The 15,548-nt window shown below is 41.2% G+C and overlaps 1 protein-coding gene across 3 annotated transcripts in view; it reads left to right on the plus strand.

Annotated features, from left to right (window-relative positions):
* Positions 1–15,548, plus strand: part of Pde5a (phosphodiesterase 5A) — a 145,723-nt gene that overhangs the window by 21,785 nt on the left and 108,390 nt on the right. For all 3 annotated transcript variants that reach the window (XM_016010110.3, XM_006991870.4, XM_042279824.2), the window contains exon 3: positions 11,042–11,131. In XM_016010110.3, coding sequence (XP_015865596.1) covers positions 11,042–11,131 — 90 coding nt within the window. The remainder of the gene's footprint in view (positions 1–11,041; positions 11,132–15,548) is intronic.

The following is a 15,548-nucleotide window of genomic DNA, read 5'->3' on the forward strand; positions in this document are numbered from 1 at the left end:
ATCTGTTGATGGGCTCTTGTGAGGCTGGTTCTTGTGCAGTCAGTTCAGAAAGCTCTTCTCTATCCCAATATCTTGAAGAGCATTCCCTGGGTTTTTGTCTCACAGTTTTAGCATTTTTTAAAAAGATTTATTTATTTATTATGTATACAGAGGAGGGCGCCAGATCTCATTACAGATGGTAGTGAGCCATCATGTGGTTGCTGGGAATTGAACTCAGGACCTCTGGAAGAGCAGCCAGTGCTCTTAACCTCTGAGCCATCTCTCCAGCCCTGGTTTTAGCATTTTAGTTTTCAAATTAAGGTCTTTGGTCCATTTCAGTTGATTTTTTGTACAAGGTGAAAGATATGAATCTAATTTTATTCTTTTACAGGTGGATGGATATCTAGTTTTGCTTTCGTCGTCGTTGGATAGAATATTGTATGTGTATACATGTACACACACATATGTTAAGTCTAGTTGATTGGTAGTGTGTTTTAGCTGTGAAGTTCTTTGTCTGCTCTAATATGGAAGACATCTCTAAATATAGGAGTAGAGTACCAAAGCTCCCCACTGTTATTATGCCAAGACCTACATGTCCTTTTATCCTATATAGTGTTTGTTTTATGAAATTAGAGCCTCCAGTATTTGGTGCATGCGTGTCTAGAATTGTTGTCTCTTCTTGATGAATTGTTTCCTTTATTAATATCTAGTGTCCCTTTTTAACTCTTCTAATTGGTTTTGGTTTGAAGTTTACTTTAACATAAGGATAGCTAGGCCTGCTTGTTTATGGTTTCCATTTGCTTGGCAGTTTGTTTTCCATATTTTGATATGAGTTTTTGGATATCGTTGCTGGCTAATTGGGTTTCTTAGAGACAATATGTAGTTGGTTCTTGTTTTTAAGATCCATTTTATTAGTCTACATCTTTTAATTCTAAGTTGAAGCCATTCATATTTAAAGTTATTATAGAAAAGGGTTTTCTATTTTCTATAAACTTGTTGGGATTTTTGTTGTTGTTTTGCTGGGCTGTTGGCATTCTTTTCCTTGTCTTTTGGTTCCAAGGGTTTGTTGGTTTGCTGTGCTAGATGTGGTTGTTTCATTGAAGAGTTTATTTCGTCTTTCTGTTTCTTTTATGGAGTGTACACTTTCATGCATTATTCCAAAGGAGCTGTCTTTCTTCTTCCTCCCTGTCAAGTATCCCATGAAGAATTTCCTTCAGTGCTGGCTTGGTTGTCATGTATTGCCTTAACTTATGTCTATATTGAAATACCCTTACTTATCCATCAATTTTGAAAGATAGCTTTGCTGGGTCTCTCATTCTTGATTCACAGCTATTTATTTCCAGAGCTTGAAATATTTAATTCCAGGCTATTCTAACTTTTATGATTTCTGAAAATTCTGAGGGTAATTCTGATAGTTTTCTCATGCTGTTTTTGAGGGTATTTCTTCACTTTTTATTTTTGATGTTGTTTCCCAGACAGTCTCTCCTTTGTTGATTCTGTTTGGAGTGTTATATACCTCTTCTATTTAGGTGTTTATTTCTTCCTTTAAGTTTGCTGTTGTCATTTCATGACATAGTTTGTCTATTTCATTTAATTTTAGCTCTGCTCCTTCTGCACTATGAATATTCAAGTTTAGACTTCTGAATGTATCCCAGAATTCTTGGAAACATCATTCCTGGTTCTTAATATTTTTTTTCATTATATATGTCTATTTGTATTTGTCTTGACTCTGTCCTCCATTCTTGAAAATCATTTTTCTTCATGGTCTTCATGTTAATGATGGTGCTTGGTGTGTGTGTGTGTGTGTGTGTGTGTGTGTGTGTGTGTGTGTGTGTGTGTGTTTATTGATCTTATCCTTCATTTCAAGTATTTCTATTTGGTTCTTTTTCAGTGTTTCAATCTCCTTTCTTATTTTTTCTCCCATATTTTGGATTTTTCCCCTCCAGTTTACTGTTTTACTGACTCTTGGAGATTGTCTTGTTGAAGTCTTAGATATATTTTGTTAATTCATTCATCCTTTTGTTTGCAAATGATTAACATTCTTTTTTGGAGTAAGGCTCAGAATTCTTTCCTAGTCATTCAGCCATCTCTGTGGTTTTGGATCTTTAGAAGGGGAACTGGTCAGTTGAGATGTGTCATGGTGGTAGCTGTATCATTTGCTTTGCTGCGGTTTGCTCATCTGTTAGAGTGAGTTTGTCTTTCAGTTTTTACTTCCGTTTGTTAAGAGTATATGTGAATATTTTGTTCTATGAGGAATATTTGCATCAAGTACAGCTGTGGGGATCGGTGAAACTTGGTGATGATTGTCAGATGGCGTCAGATGGACCACAGCAATATAGTCTCCTGGTCCTTCAGGGACCATTGGAACCTCAATGTCAAAATCTCACACCCACAATGACCTTCGATACCACTGGGGCGAAGCCTCTGTCCCTCAGGGGACCCTGCGCATACTGAAGCCAAAGCTTTGGCCTTGCATTGGCCCTGGAGGCCACTGGAGCTAGAATTGGTCACCTGTTGCTGTCAGTCCCACTGGAGCCAGAGGACTTTTTCTTGTCTTTTTTGTTTGTTTGTTTGTTTGTTTGTTTGTTTGTTTGTTTTGGTTTTTCAAGACAGGGTTTCTCTCTGTAGCTTTGCACCTGTCCTGAAACTCACTCTGTAGCCCAGAATGGCCTTGAACTCACAGAGATCCTCCTGCCTCTGCCTCTCAGTGCTGGGATTAAAGGCGTGTGCCACCACTGCCCGGCCTTTCTTGTCTTTTTAATCAAATAAAATTATGCATATGTTCTTTTTAAGTGGAAATTTGGGAATATTTTAATGAAAAGTTTTGAAAGTTCTCCGTTTATTACAGCTATGCACAGGCCTTTGTTTTCATATTTCCCATTTAAAATGCATTATATTTATTAAAGATGTATTTATTATTTATTTTAGATGTTTGGGTGTTTGCCTGCATATATATCTATGCACCATGTGTATATAGTGCATGCAGGAGCCATTAGAGGCCATTGGATCCCCTGGAAGAGGAATTATAGGCAGTTGTTAGCCTCCATATGGGTTCTGGGCATCTAACCTGGATCCTCTAGACAAGCAGCCAGTGTTTTTAACAGGGGAGCCATCTCTCCATCCCCTTAAGATGAATTAGAATTCTTTTCTCCTTTTTTTGTTTTTTTTTGAGATAGGGTTTCTCTGTGTAGTTTTGGTGCCTGTCCTGGATCTTGCTCTGTAGACCAGGCTAGCCTCAAACTCACAGAGATCTGCCTGACCCTGCATTCCGAGTGAGTGCTGGGATTCAAGGTGTGTGTCACTGCCTGGCGAATTATAATTCTTTTTTTTTTTTTTTTTGGTTTTTCAAGACAGGGTTTCTCTGTGTAGGGTAGTACCTAAGAGTTGTTCTAGCTATGTACTACATGCTACACTACGAAGGCTCAGGGTTGGTGTGGCCCAGCTCACTACGTTCCCAGTGCCTGTTTTAGCACCTGGCGGATAGGACTTAATAATATTTGCTGGATTAAGATTATACTAGATACAATGGCTAACTAGAATTTCTAGCATAAGTATCAGATTTCAGGCTGGTCATATCTGTCAAGGCAAGTGTCCTCAGGGTCAGGTTTGACATAAGTGAGGAAGGAGGAGGAAGACTTCTTTGAGAAAGAAGTCTTGGTGAGCCCTGGAAAATATGGAGGATTCGAATAACTTGGATGTGGGCCTGATGAGATCCACCAATAGAGAGAATTGTGAGGGAGAGTCAGGGAAATTGGACTGTGGACTGTAAGTGTCTAAATGTGAGTAGACATTAGGGAGCTGTGGGGTGCACTCCTGGTCCAACTCTCTATGAGGGAGATAGTATTGAGTCAGAGCCAAAAGGAGGAATTGAAGAAGCTTTGAAGGGTGACGAGTATTGTAGCTGGAGTTTTCTCTCTGGGTCCCGCCAAGCCCTGGCAGCCCAATAGCTCACTTATAAAATGAACACACAGATGCTTATATTATTTACAAACTGTATGGCCGTGACAGGCTTCTTGCTAACTGTTCTTATATCTTAAATTAACCCATTTCTATAAATCTATACCTTGCCACATGGCTCGTGGCTTACCGGCATCTTCACATGGTTCTTGTCATGGCGGCAGCTGGCAATGTCTCCCTGACTCAGCCTTCCACTTCCCAGAATTCTCCTCTCTCCTTGTCCCGCCTATACTTCCTGCCTGGCCACTGGCCAATCAGTGTTTTATTTATACAGAATGATATCCATAGCAGAATATGTCTTAAACTGTGTTTTGGGAGGATAAAATTTTATCTTCCCCAGTCATAAAAAAATCGAAAGACAGAAAACCGAGAGGCTGCGAGGATAGATTATTTTAACAATCTGTGTGTGAGGAAGTGGGTCCCTGAGCCCTACTCCAAACTGAAAGATGGGAAGATGGGAAGATGGGAAGATGGGAAGAGAGGAGTGGAGTTCCAGCATCAGGAGCTGCCGAGCTCGGCAGCTGGTGGGAGACGGCAGGGACAGACGAAAGGAATCAGACATGACTGGAGATTTGGGAACAGTGGATGAATCATGACTCAGGGCTATCAGGGCAGTGATGGGACACGATAGTTCAGGCAGTTTAACTCCTAAGATGTTTTTCTCCCCAGAACCCGTTGTGTATACATTCTTTTCAGTTTTGATGCTCTTTGAAAAATTTAGTGGTCTTCATGGAGCTACCTTCAACCTCTGGGTGCTCCATACCACCACACTGTAGCTGACTCCAAGAACCAAGAACAATATCCTTCTTTTTTTTTCCTTTATTTTATTTTACAATACCATTCAGTTCTACATATCAGCCACGGATTCCCTTGTTCTCCCCGCTCCTGCCCCCTCCCCTTCCCCCCAGTGTACCCCCCATTCCTACCTCCTCCAGGGCAAAGACTTCCCTGAGGACTGAGATCAACCTAGTAGACTCAGTCCAGGCAGGTCCGGTCCCCTCCTCCCAGGCCGAGCCAAGTGACCCTGCATAAGCCCCAGGTTTCAAACAGCCAACTCATGCAATGAGCACAGGACCCGGTACCACTGCCTGGATGCCTTCCAAACAGATCAAGCCAATCAACTGTCTCACCTATTCAGAGGGCCTGATCCAGTTGGGGGCCCCTCAACCTTTGGAAGAACCATATCCTTCTATTCCCAATTTTCCATGTCCTTTCTCATCCTGCTGTAGGTGACAGCAGGATTTCTGTTTTAGAGTCCCAAGAATGCTAGGATTATACTTACTTTGTAGCTTTGCTGAGAGAGCTGTCATTTGTCCCGTGGTGCTGGGTGTTTCCTGCATGTCAATTCTTCACTTACCTGCATTTTATCTAATCTACTTACCATGTTAAAGTTTGACAATGTGTTTTTGCTTTGTAGTTAATAGTGGTTGAATTCTTGGGCCGTGGTCTAGGATAACCAGCTCTTCTCATTGACACCAATCTTAAGGGCTTAGCCTGTCAGCCTTGGATTTCTCCTTCTCTTCACCCATGGTACCCTACAACAGGGTTTATGGTGGCCTTACAGACTTTCATGTCCATTAATTCCATCATGAGTGTGGAGTTCATCCATGTTCTAATTTACATTGGTATTAGCACTGGAAGTCATTTATGTAATGGAAAATTCATCTCTCAGCTTCAAGCATAATTTGAGTCATAAAAACACTGTCTCAGAGCCTTTTGTGAAAGTAGTCAGAATATGAACATATGTTCAGATGCTGCCTGCGTCTGGCTTCTTTAACCATGAACCAGTAAAAATGACACTGTCGTTGTTTGTTCCTTAAGCTTATGTGCCTACAGAACACTTTCAAGGTTATAATGCACCAGAAATCTAAGAGGGAGACATGAAATGTAATAGTGTTTATATGGAAGCTGAGAACAATTTTTAAATCTTCATGGATACTTTAGTTGTGAGAAATTATCAACATTTGAGTCACTATTTAAAAATGCATCACAGAAAATTATATAAAATAACACAAATTTGAAAATACAGTTAAAATCGATAAACTAACACATTGTCATATTTCAAGTATAAGTCAATGTCCTCAGCTTAGTCCAGTGAATGATTCTGTTAGACCACGAATACCAAGGAGAGGATTAGCTGGCGGGAGCTGTTTAAACACTGACTGATGTTGAGTCTTATGACTTCCTAGTTGGGGAAACTTCCTCAATGTGGCATTGAATTTACTACTAGTAAGACAAAATCAAAATATTTATCAATGAGAAGCTAAGGAAATGTTAGTATGTGTAAGATACTGACTTAATAAGACATGTTATCATAATAACAAAATATCCAGTACCTACACAAGACCACCTGAACCTGGTCCACTTTCTAAAGAAGGTTTTGTAGCCCTCCCCTGTGGTTGTTTTTATGTTGTGAGGCTTTACATTTATATTAAAACTCCCGCCTCTCTCCTGAATTGACTCAAATGCGAACTTCAGGTTCTGCTTCCGCGTGGCCACTCCATGTGGACCTTGATTTCTGGAGAGCACGGATGACGTTAATGAGGATCCACATCACCACTGACACAGCTGTCGTCATGTAACTGCTGTTCCTCCAGCCCTCCTTCCCTTACCGTACCCTTCCCTTTCATTTTTTTCCAGAGGACCAAATCGACTTATCTTACTCTCCGCTCCTGTCTTTCTACTGAAGGACTCACACAGACCCCTTCTTAAAGGAGTATGACATCTCTCTGGTGAATTCCTAATGAGTACAGTTATTTCCAAAGTAAATATTAGAACAGGAAAGAGCACCAGTAGATGCATCAATTTAGATAAATGATGATCTCTTTGCGGTGCTGTTGTACCCCCAGGGAACACAGTCTGGGAACGGCTGTGTCTGTACTTGCTCATGTTCATGCTCCAATTTTATCTTTAAAATGCCATTCTTGGAGAAAATGAGCCTTACTTGGCGATTCTTTTGTGTTTTTGTTTTCTGTCATTTTCATTTTGAATTCATAGATCGGTGTAAGGAACTTTGCACACACTGTTCCTCGGTTCTCTACTGGCCTTTCCTCCTTTGCTTTGTCATGTCCCTCTTTCCTTCCCCTCTCTCTCTTTCTCTCGTGTAAGTCACACATGCTTGGTACTTCTTTATAATTAGATAAGTGGAAGACATACTTTTACTAAATATTTTATCCTGGTTTTAATTTTTATATTGGTGTGTGTATGCCCATGTGTGTGTGTGTGTGTGTATGTGTGTGTGCGCGAGTGTGTGTGAGTGTGTGTATGTGTGTGTGAGTGTGTATGTGTGTGAATGTGTGTGTGAGTGTGTGTATGTGCATGAGTGTGTGTGTGTGTGTGTATGTGCATGAGTGTGTGTTTGTGTGTTTGTGATACCACATGTGTAGAAGTCAGAGAACAACTTACAGCTTTGGGAGTTGGTTCTCTCCTTCCACCATGTGACGCCCATGGTTTGAACTCAGGTTTCCAGGCTTAGTGGCAAGACTGTTTACCCACCCAGCCATCTCACTGACCCTTCATTGTGTGCTTTTTAATAAGAACATTCTTCTTCCTACAACAAAATGATCAAATTTAGAAAAGTGGACAGTGGTACAATGCTATTATCTAGTGTATACTAAACATCTTATAGTTCTTATTAACATTTTTCAGTTATCCTGTTAAATAACCCTGGTACAGTTATTTTTCTTTCCCACCAGGATGTAATTCAGGATCATATTTTGCACAGAGCTGTCATGTTTCACTCCAAGTTAATATAGTTTATCACAGTGTTTGTCTTTCTTGATTTAGATCTAGTTGAAGGGTACAGGACAGTTATTTTTTAGATTGTCTTTCATGGGTAGACTGAAGCTAGGCTCTTTTGGCAAGAACATCCACAGATGTCTAATTTTGAGACCTTCCTTGGTTTTCCAAACAACAGCCAATTCTCCATTTTCCTGTGTGATGTGGGTGTTTACAATCCTGTTTAATTCTAATACTACCCTGGAAGCAAGCACAAGCCCTTTATGTTAAGACTGTAGCCCCAACCTCAAATGGGACCCTGGGAACCCACACTTCCTCCATATTGTCTGCAGTTAGAGTCCCTGTGACCTTGTCAGGTTCAGTCATTTGATCAGATGATCCACAGAACTCAGCACAGCGTTAGACCTTTCGTTAAAACTCTGAAACAGTTAAACTGAAGGGAACACAGGATGGGAAGGGGGGGTGGGAGGGAGAAAGCTCTGGACCCCTCTCTAGTTCTTGGCTACCTCAGCACACGGATATGAGGTCATTCTAGAAGTTCCACTGACCTAACCTCCTATATTTGTGTGCAGATACAAATTCTATTGCTTTGATTAAATAGTTGAGTTAAATCCTCTTCTTTATAAGTCGAATTTGTAATTACAAGATTCATTAACAAAATTATCGCAAAAGATACATTTTTATTCTTAACCCTTGATTTAGTATCATGTACAACAATTCACTAATGATTAATTTTTACTTCTTCAGCCCATCACTATCAGTATTCTTTCTGCTTTCCTTAGATACAGTGAAGTCTAAAGATAAAAATGTCTAGATATGCAAAGATAAAATAAGAATTATTTTACTAGAAACATTTAGCTAACACCACCTGCATGTCCGAGTCAAACCTTGTGCATATTTTCTGGAACAAAAACCCAAGAATGCATGATGCTCATAATGTAAAATATTTACACTGATTTATCTTTTCCTTTGAAGCTATCTTTAAAGCCGACTTCAGTTCTACCCTCCTGAGAAAACTGGCCTCATTTCTGACCCCATTTGATGGAATCTGGTGTAATCACCTACTTCATTCACGGCTTCGTCTTTGGGCGACTTCAGACCAATTTAAAGAAAAAAATAGAAATGACCTTCAAAAGAGGAGGGCTTTCCTGAGTGCATATTCCATATTCCTGAGGGGAATTCCCAATGCAGCTTTTGGAGCAAGGATACTGTTTTTAGGTGGAGCCCAGAACTTGTGGGGTCTGTATGCTCTGAATGCTGGCTTCCATGCTCACCTTATAGTCTGTGTTTATATCCAATTTTCTTTTGTACAGTTTCAGTCCTAATGAACAAGCTTTGCTTTGAGGATTATAAAGGTAAAAATGACCACATCTGATAATGGTAGTATCATTTATGATAATTCTCCCAATTATTAATAACTACCAAGTACTAAGGATATAGTAATGGATAAAAAAAGAGAGCGATTTTTAAAATAGAACTCTCACAGAATTAGAGAATATAGCCCAATTTAGATCTTGCTAATCTAAAGAATAATGGAAAACTGCCTTTTAACTTTATTTAACCCACATTTAGAACTTTTACACTTTTTATTTATCCTTTGTAATTCTTAGGTATGTATCCCCATGCTTTAAAAAAAAGGGGGGGGGTGTGCGGCTGGAGAGAAGGCTCAGTGCTTAAGAGCACTGGCTGCTCTTCCAGAGGTCCTGAGTTCAAGTCCCAGCAACCACATGGTGGCTCCCATTGCAACCATCTGTAATGGGATCTGATTCCCTCTTCTGGTGTGCATTGAAGACAGGCCACTCATATACATAAAATAAATAAATATTAAAAAAATACAACCTCTTAGGACCTACGCTCTCAACCTTGCTATTGCGGTGACCCTTTAATACTGTTCTTCGTGTTGTGGTGACCCCAACCATACAATTATAAAAAGAAAAAAAAAAAACAGCAAAAAAAGTAAAGATGGGGCTCTGCAGCTGCTACCCATGCAGAGGACCGGAGTTTGTTCAGCTCCTGACACCCACATCAGAGAGTTCACAACTGCCCTAACTCCAGCTTCGGGGCATCTGGTGCCTTCTGGCCTTCTTGGGCACCGGCTTTCATAGGCACACATGCTTACCCATACAATTAAAGTTTTTTTTTTTTTTAAAAGCCAAGAGATTCAAGTGCTAACAGAATCCTTACGAACACCCCTGTAGAAGAGGCAGCACGTTGGAGGGCAGAGCCAACACCCCCCCCCCTTCCCCTGCTGACGCCTTCGGCAGCCTGAAGACTTTCCCTACACTTTAAAAGGATCTGTGGCTTTGATGCAGACAAGAATTTTAGGACCAGCCAGTTTATGATGCGGAATGGAGGTTTAAGAAAGCTCTTTGTGCATGAGCTTAAGCATAAGGGTGAAGAGAAAGAGAGGCACTCGGAAGAAAGTGAGATGTGCCCAGGAGTGTGGGCACGGGGCACCCACGGAGGAGGGCTCACTGTGTGTTACACAGTCACATACAGGATCGGGGGCGGGGAGGCTTGAGGTTACTGTCTTCAAAGAGCTGTTAAGAAACCTCTAGGAGGCCCCTGAGTGGCTCTTCCTGGGCACCTACAGGATGACAGCTGATAAGGTTAGGGTCTTATCTACAGGAATGCAGGAAGGTATCTTTAGGGTAAGCAAAATTAGCAGATTTCTGGACTAAAAAATCAAATACATTCAGGCCTAGGTCGTTGCTACTTTAACAAAAGATAGCTGTTTATGAAATTAATATTAATTTTATGCCAACAGTTTTTATGGAAAGTGTTATTTGTTCTAGAATTGGAGGTTTCCATCCAGCTGGCCAGAGGCTTTAGCCAGACTCCGGGATGAGGGGCTCCTTTTCTTTTCCACTTCCCCATAATTTTCTTTGTTTTGTTATCCTGACAGGGTACTGTGAATGTGTAGAACAACCCTTACACTGGAAATTACGTCATTTGTTGGAAAGGTTTTAGGACAGAGCTGCTTTTCTGTGAGTGACACAGTTAACAGCGGACAGTAGACAGATGGAGTCAGACAATTTTCGTCAGAGGTCAAAGATGCTGCTTTTTCTTCAACCATAAAACTCTCTAAATATTTGTCTGCCATTTAGTTTGGAACAATTGATAAAATCTTGGTTTGGGATGGGGCACTTAGTTTTCATAAACACTGGAACCCCAGAACAGCCCTTATATTTATCTTTGTCAAATGTTAGGGGCTTACATGATTTGGTGCCCTTCATAATGACAAAATCATTACTCAATAGTAACAAGGAAAGTCAAAGGTTAGATTTCTCTAATCTAATGTATGAGAAAAATCAAATCAATCTTTGTACAGGTAGGCCAATAAATTGGATTTTTCTTTCCTTCCCAGGATCCTCGGTTCAATGCAGAAGTTGACCAAATTACAGGGTACAGGACACAAAGTATTCTTTGTATGCCAATTAAGAACCACAGAGAAGAGGTAAGCCAATTTTGCATTTCCTATAAAAGGTCACTTCTAAATATTTTTTTGTTTTGAAACTATTTTTTACTCTGCACATTTCTGAATACTATAGTGACAATTGTCATTTAAGTTAATATATAAATACTTAAATGTTCTGCTTGAGATTTTTTTTTAACTATAGTTACAGGGTTGAATACTGATTAGAAACTTGCCTATGACCATTAATTGGGAAACAAATTGTATACATTTCACTTCTTATCTAATGGATAGGAATTCTAATGGATTTATTTCACATTGTATGTTATTGCCTAATTAATGCTTATTTCACAAACAATCATCCAGTTGCTATAGTTATCAGTTGATTTCTTCGGGTTTACATTATAATTTTGAATGCCTAGAAATCATAGCTAATTTCAATGACATACATTTAGATGTGAAATTATAACAGGTGTGTGAAAATATTTTGTATTTCACCTAGCTAGAAGATTTAGATTCTGTTAGCTCTCAGTTCCCTCTTCATTTTACATGTCTATGAAAAAAAATAGTAGATTGTCAATTAAACTGAATGTTCCAATTGTACATTCTCAAATCTGAAGTCACATTACAACCAACTTGGGGATTTTGAAAGATTGACAGTTGAATGAATCATGGTTTTAAAGAGAGTCGATGGGATGCTTATAGATAGAGCTGAGATTTATTATGGGAATTGGAGGCCAAGAAACCAATCATCTTCCTTCATTAACCCAGAGAACTACTACAGGGGGTGATGTAATTCACTGTGAGACCTAAGGCCTAAAACCTTGGGGCCTTCTATGTAGGATCAAATCCGAAGGCCTTAGGGCCCAGAGTTCTGATGCATGGAGTTGGGAGGTGGTCAGCTCAGCTTGAGGAGTGAGGGCAATTTGCCTCGGCCCCTGCCTGTCTGGTCTACCCAGACCCTGAGTGGACTGGTCAGTGCCCACATGCATTGGTAGTGCCCACATGCATGGCAGGTGAGGAATGTTCTTCATGGATCGGTTGATTCAGGTGCTATTCCTTCCTGAGACACTCTGACAGACACACCCAGAAATGGTTGTACCTGCTGTCTGGGCTCACTAAAAGAGGTTGATATATAAAATTAACCTTTAACACCAGGTAAACCATAACATCTGTACTAACTGTTTTCTGTTGCTATGGTAAAACATCTTGACCAAGGATAATGTGAGGAAGAAGTTTTATTTTGGTTTGTGTTACCAGAGGGAGAGTCTACAATGGTGGGGGGGTGGGGGGGGACATGGCAGCCAGAGTGGGAAGCTGAGAGATCACATCTTCAAACTCAAGCACAAAGCAGAGAAAGTGACCCAAAAAGCAGGGCAAGGCTATGAACTGTAGCGACTGCCTCCACCGACATGCTTGATCTCCCCAGAGCCTCCACAAATAATAATAGCACTACCAACTGGGGACCGAGCCTATGGGAGACATGTCTGATCCAAACCACCACAAGGTCCATAGAGATTCCGGGTGCCGATGTGTTTTCCAAGCCCACCGGGTGCTCCCATAAACCTTGTGCTTGTCTTCATCAGTCTTAACCTCAAATGCATAGCACAGAATTGTCTGCATGGGCAGTGGGACGGCCGAATGTAAACTCGTGCCTTTCTTAGGGTTTATCCTAGCGTTGAATTTGTATCCAACAAGGGTCTGATGTCAACCAGACCTGTCTTCCTTTTAAGAATGTCCCTTCATTTCCTCTTACAGGCATACTTAGCTTTTCAATATGCGGGCCGGGCCAGTGCTCCTAGCTTCCTAAGACTTCTCACATCACGCACACCCTGGGTAGGGTGTGTCTCCAGAATGAATGTGAGAAGCAGCCGTAGTACTGACGTGTGTGCTTGTTACTTGTCGTTCTACTGGAGGAATGTAACTGAACGTCAAGAGGACGCCTGGGGTTTTGGACTTCTCAGACTCCACAGCATCGAAGGGAGCTAGGTGGATGCAGGTGGAATAACCAGCTGGTCTCAGTTAATGACCCCGCCTCTCCCCAAAGCTGTCGGGGACTACCGATGCCCAGCACTTGGCTGCCTGAGGCAAGTCCCCTGCGAACTGCACCCTTTCCTCTGGTCTCCCCCTCCCCACCTCCATTATTGATTCCTAGAGGGTTTCTCATTTTGGACGATTGCCGGTTACATTGAAGCTCTCGGACTTGTGGGGATTCCTTGTCAGGCCCTTAAGGTGGCTAAGTTTTAAATGACAGGTTCTCTGTTAGGGTGTGCCTGGCCACGGCCCTCTGAGTCACATGGAGTGGCCTTCTCTGCTCCTCTCCACTACTGACCCTTCTGCAGGAGGAGGATTCACTGTTGGACCAAAACCCACAACCGCTTTTGGGGTTTGCGAGGCTGTGGCTTGTCCCGAGGCCAGGACTGCCCGTCTCTATTCACCTTTGGGATGAGGCGTCGGCTGCCTCCTACCAGGGAGCCTGGCTGGAGCTGCCTGACGTGGCTTGCTTTTTGGTGCGGTTCTCAATCTTTTCCTCCATGTGTGTCTGTCATCGCCTTTGTGGAGTCCCAAAGCCCTTCTTCTCCTTCCTTGAACAGTGTGAAAGAAATGTTTTGTTTTGTGTTTTTAGATATTTCTTTTCTCCTTTATCACATCAGGGAGAGGCAGCCTTGTGACTACTAACATACCAGAAGTCTCTCAAAAAACCTTTACATGAAAATGTACAGGCCCAGTGAGGCTTTCAGGGATAATTGTAAAGCTTGTTTGCTCTGAGTTTGAAGCCCGACTTATTGCTTCCTGAATGACTAATCCGGGTTAATCCCTTTACCTTCAGTTCCCTTCTCTGAAGAGTGGGGTAATAAAGACCCACCTCCAGAGCTGCGCCCTCCAGGCAGAGGGCCAGGCATGCTTTGTGACACTGTGGAAACGTCAGGAGACACCAGCCAGTGCTTTTTGAAGGAACACGGCTAAGTAACAGTAATGGAACCTGTAGGAGAAGGAATGAGAGAGAAGCCAGAGGCTGTCACTAACCTTGGATCAGCTGACTGGGCCTGGATGACAGTGGGATAGCCCTGGACTCTGTCAGTCTGTTTGCTAGCCTCTAACTGTGAACTTTAAAAGAAAAATGGCTTTCTGTTCTTTTGTCCTGTAATTGAGGCAGAATGGATTTGCCTTGTTTTTGTTTAAATTGTTCGGGTTATGCTATCACCCATTCTAGTTATTTACCAGAAAAGAGCCACGGTCATTGAATTACTGTTTATCTCTTGTTTATAAAATATTGTATACTTTTCAGTGACAGCAGTTTTTCAAGGGAACTAGTTCTGGCAGCTGCATGAATGGAGCAGTTGTGTATTACATACTGAAGTCTGTGCTCTGACATAGGCCTGGACATTCTGGAAGACTTTTAGGAGTCATTAAAATCCTGAAAATTGCCTCTTCCCCACCCATCCATTTATATTTATTTATTTATTTATTTATTTATTTATTTATTTATTTATTTATTTATTTATTCATTCATTTATTTATATATATCCATCCATCTGTTTGTCCTTCTGTTTATCTATCTGTGTGTACATGCATGCATGTGAGTGTACAAATATACACATGGAGATAGAAGGTAGCTTTTAGGAGTTGGTTCTCTCCTTTCACTGTGTGGGTCCCAGGAATTGAACTCATGTCTTTAGGGTTAGCGGCAAGCACCTTTACTTGCTGAGCTATCTTGCCAGCCCCAGGCTCTTTTCTTGTGAGATATTTCAGCAAATTGAAATTTTCAGTAGTCCTTTTCAATAATGTTGTAATATTATCTAGTATAATAGTATATTATGTTATAATCCATTGATGTAATGGAGATAGCAACATCATTTCAGAAGCCGGCATCATAGCTACTTGCACAGTGCAGAGAATAAGTTTTTGTTTTTTTTTTTGTTTTTTTTTTTTTTTTCCTTTTTTTTTTTGATTTATTTTTATTTATTATGTATACAGTATTCTGCCTGCATGTGTCCCTGCAGGCCAGAAGAGGGCACCAGATATCATTACAAGTGGTTGTGAGCCACAATGTGGTTGCTGGGAATTGAACTCAGGACCTCTGGAAGAGCAGTCGGTGCTCTTAACCACTGAGCCATCTCTCCAGCCCCGAGAATAAGTTTTTGTATTCCTCCCTCTTCTCCTCATTTCCTCTTAAGATAGGGGTTAATGGGTTACAAAAACAAAACAAAACTAGTGAAGCTTGAGCAAGCTAAAATATTCTATTTCAGAAGGGTCAAAGAGCTATTAGCCAGAGGCAAATGAACGCACCCTCCCCCCAAAAAAAATCAATCAAAAGAGCTGTCCAGGTTGTGGATGAGAGTGGATAAGCGGCGTGGAACGGGACTCGGGGAGGAATTGTCGCAGGTGTAGAAAGCAGTTGCCATGAGTGGTGTTTCTGGAGTAACTACTGTGGGGATGGTTCGAGGGCCTGCCATTT

The sequence above is a fragment of the Peromyscus maniculatus genome, chromosome 6 (assembly GCF_049852395.1).
Source record: "Peromyscus maniculatus bairdii isolate BWxNUB_F1_BW_parent chromosome 6, HU_Pman_BW_mat_3.1, whole genome shotgun sequence".
Lineage (NCBI taxonomy): Eukaryota > Metazoa > Chordata > Mammalia > Rodentia > Cricetidae > Peromyscus > Peromyscus maniculatus.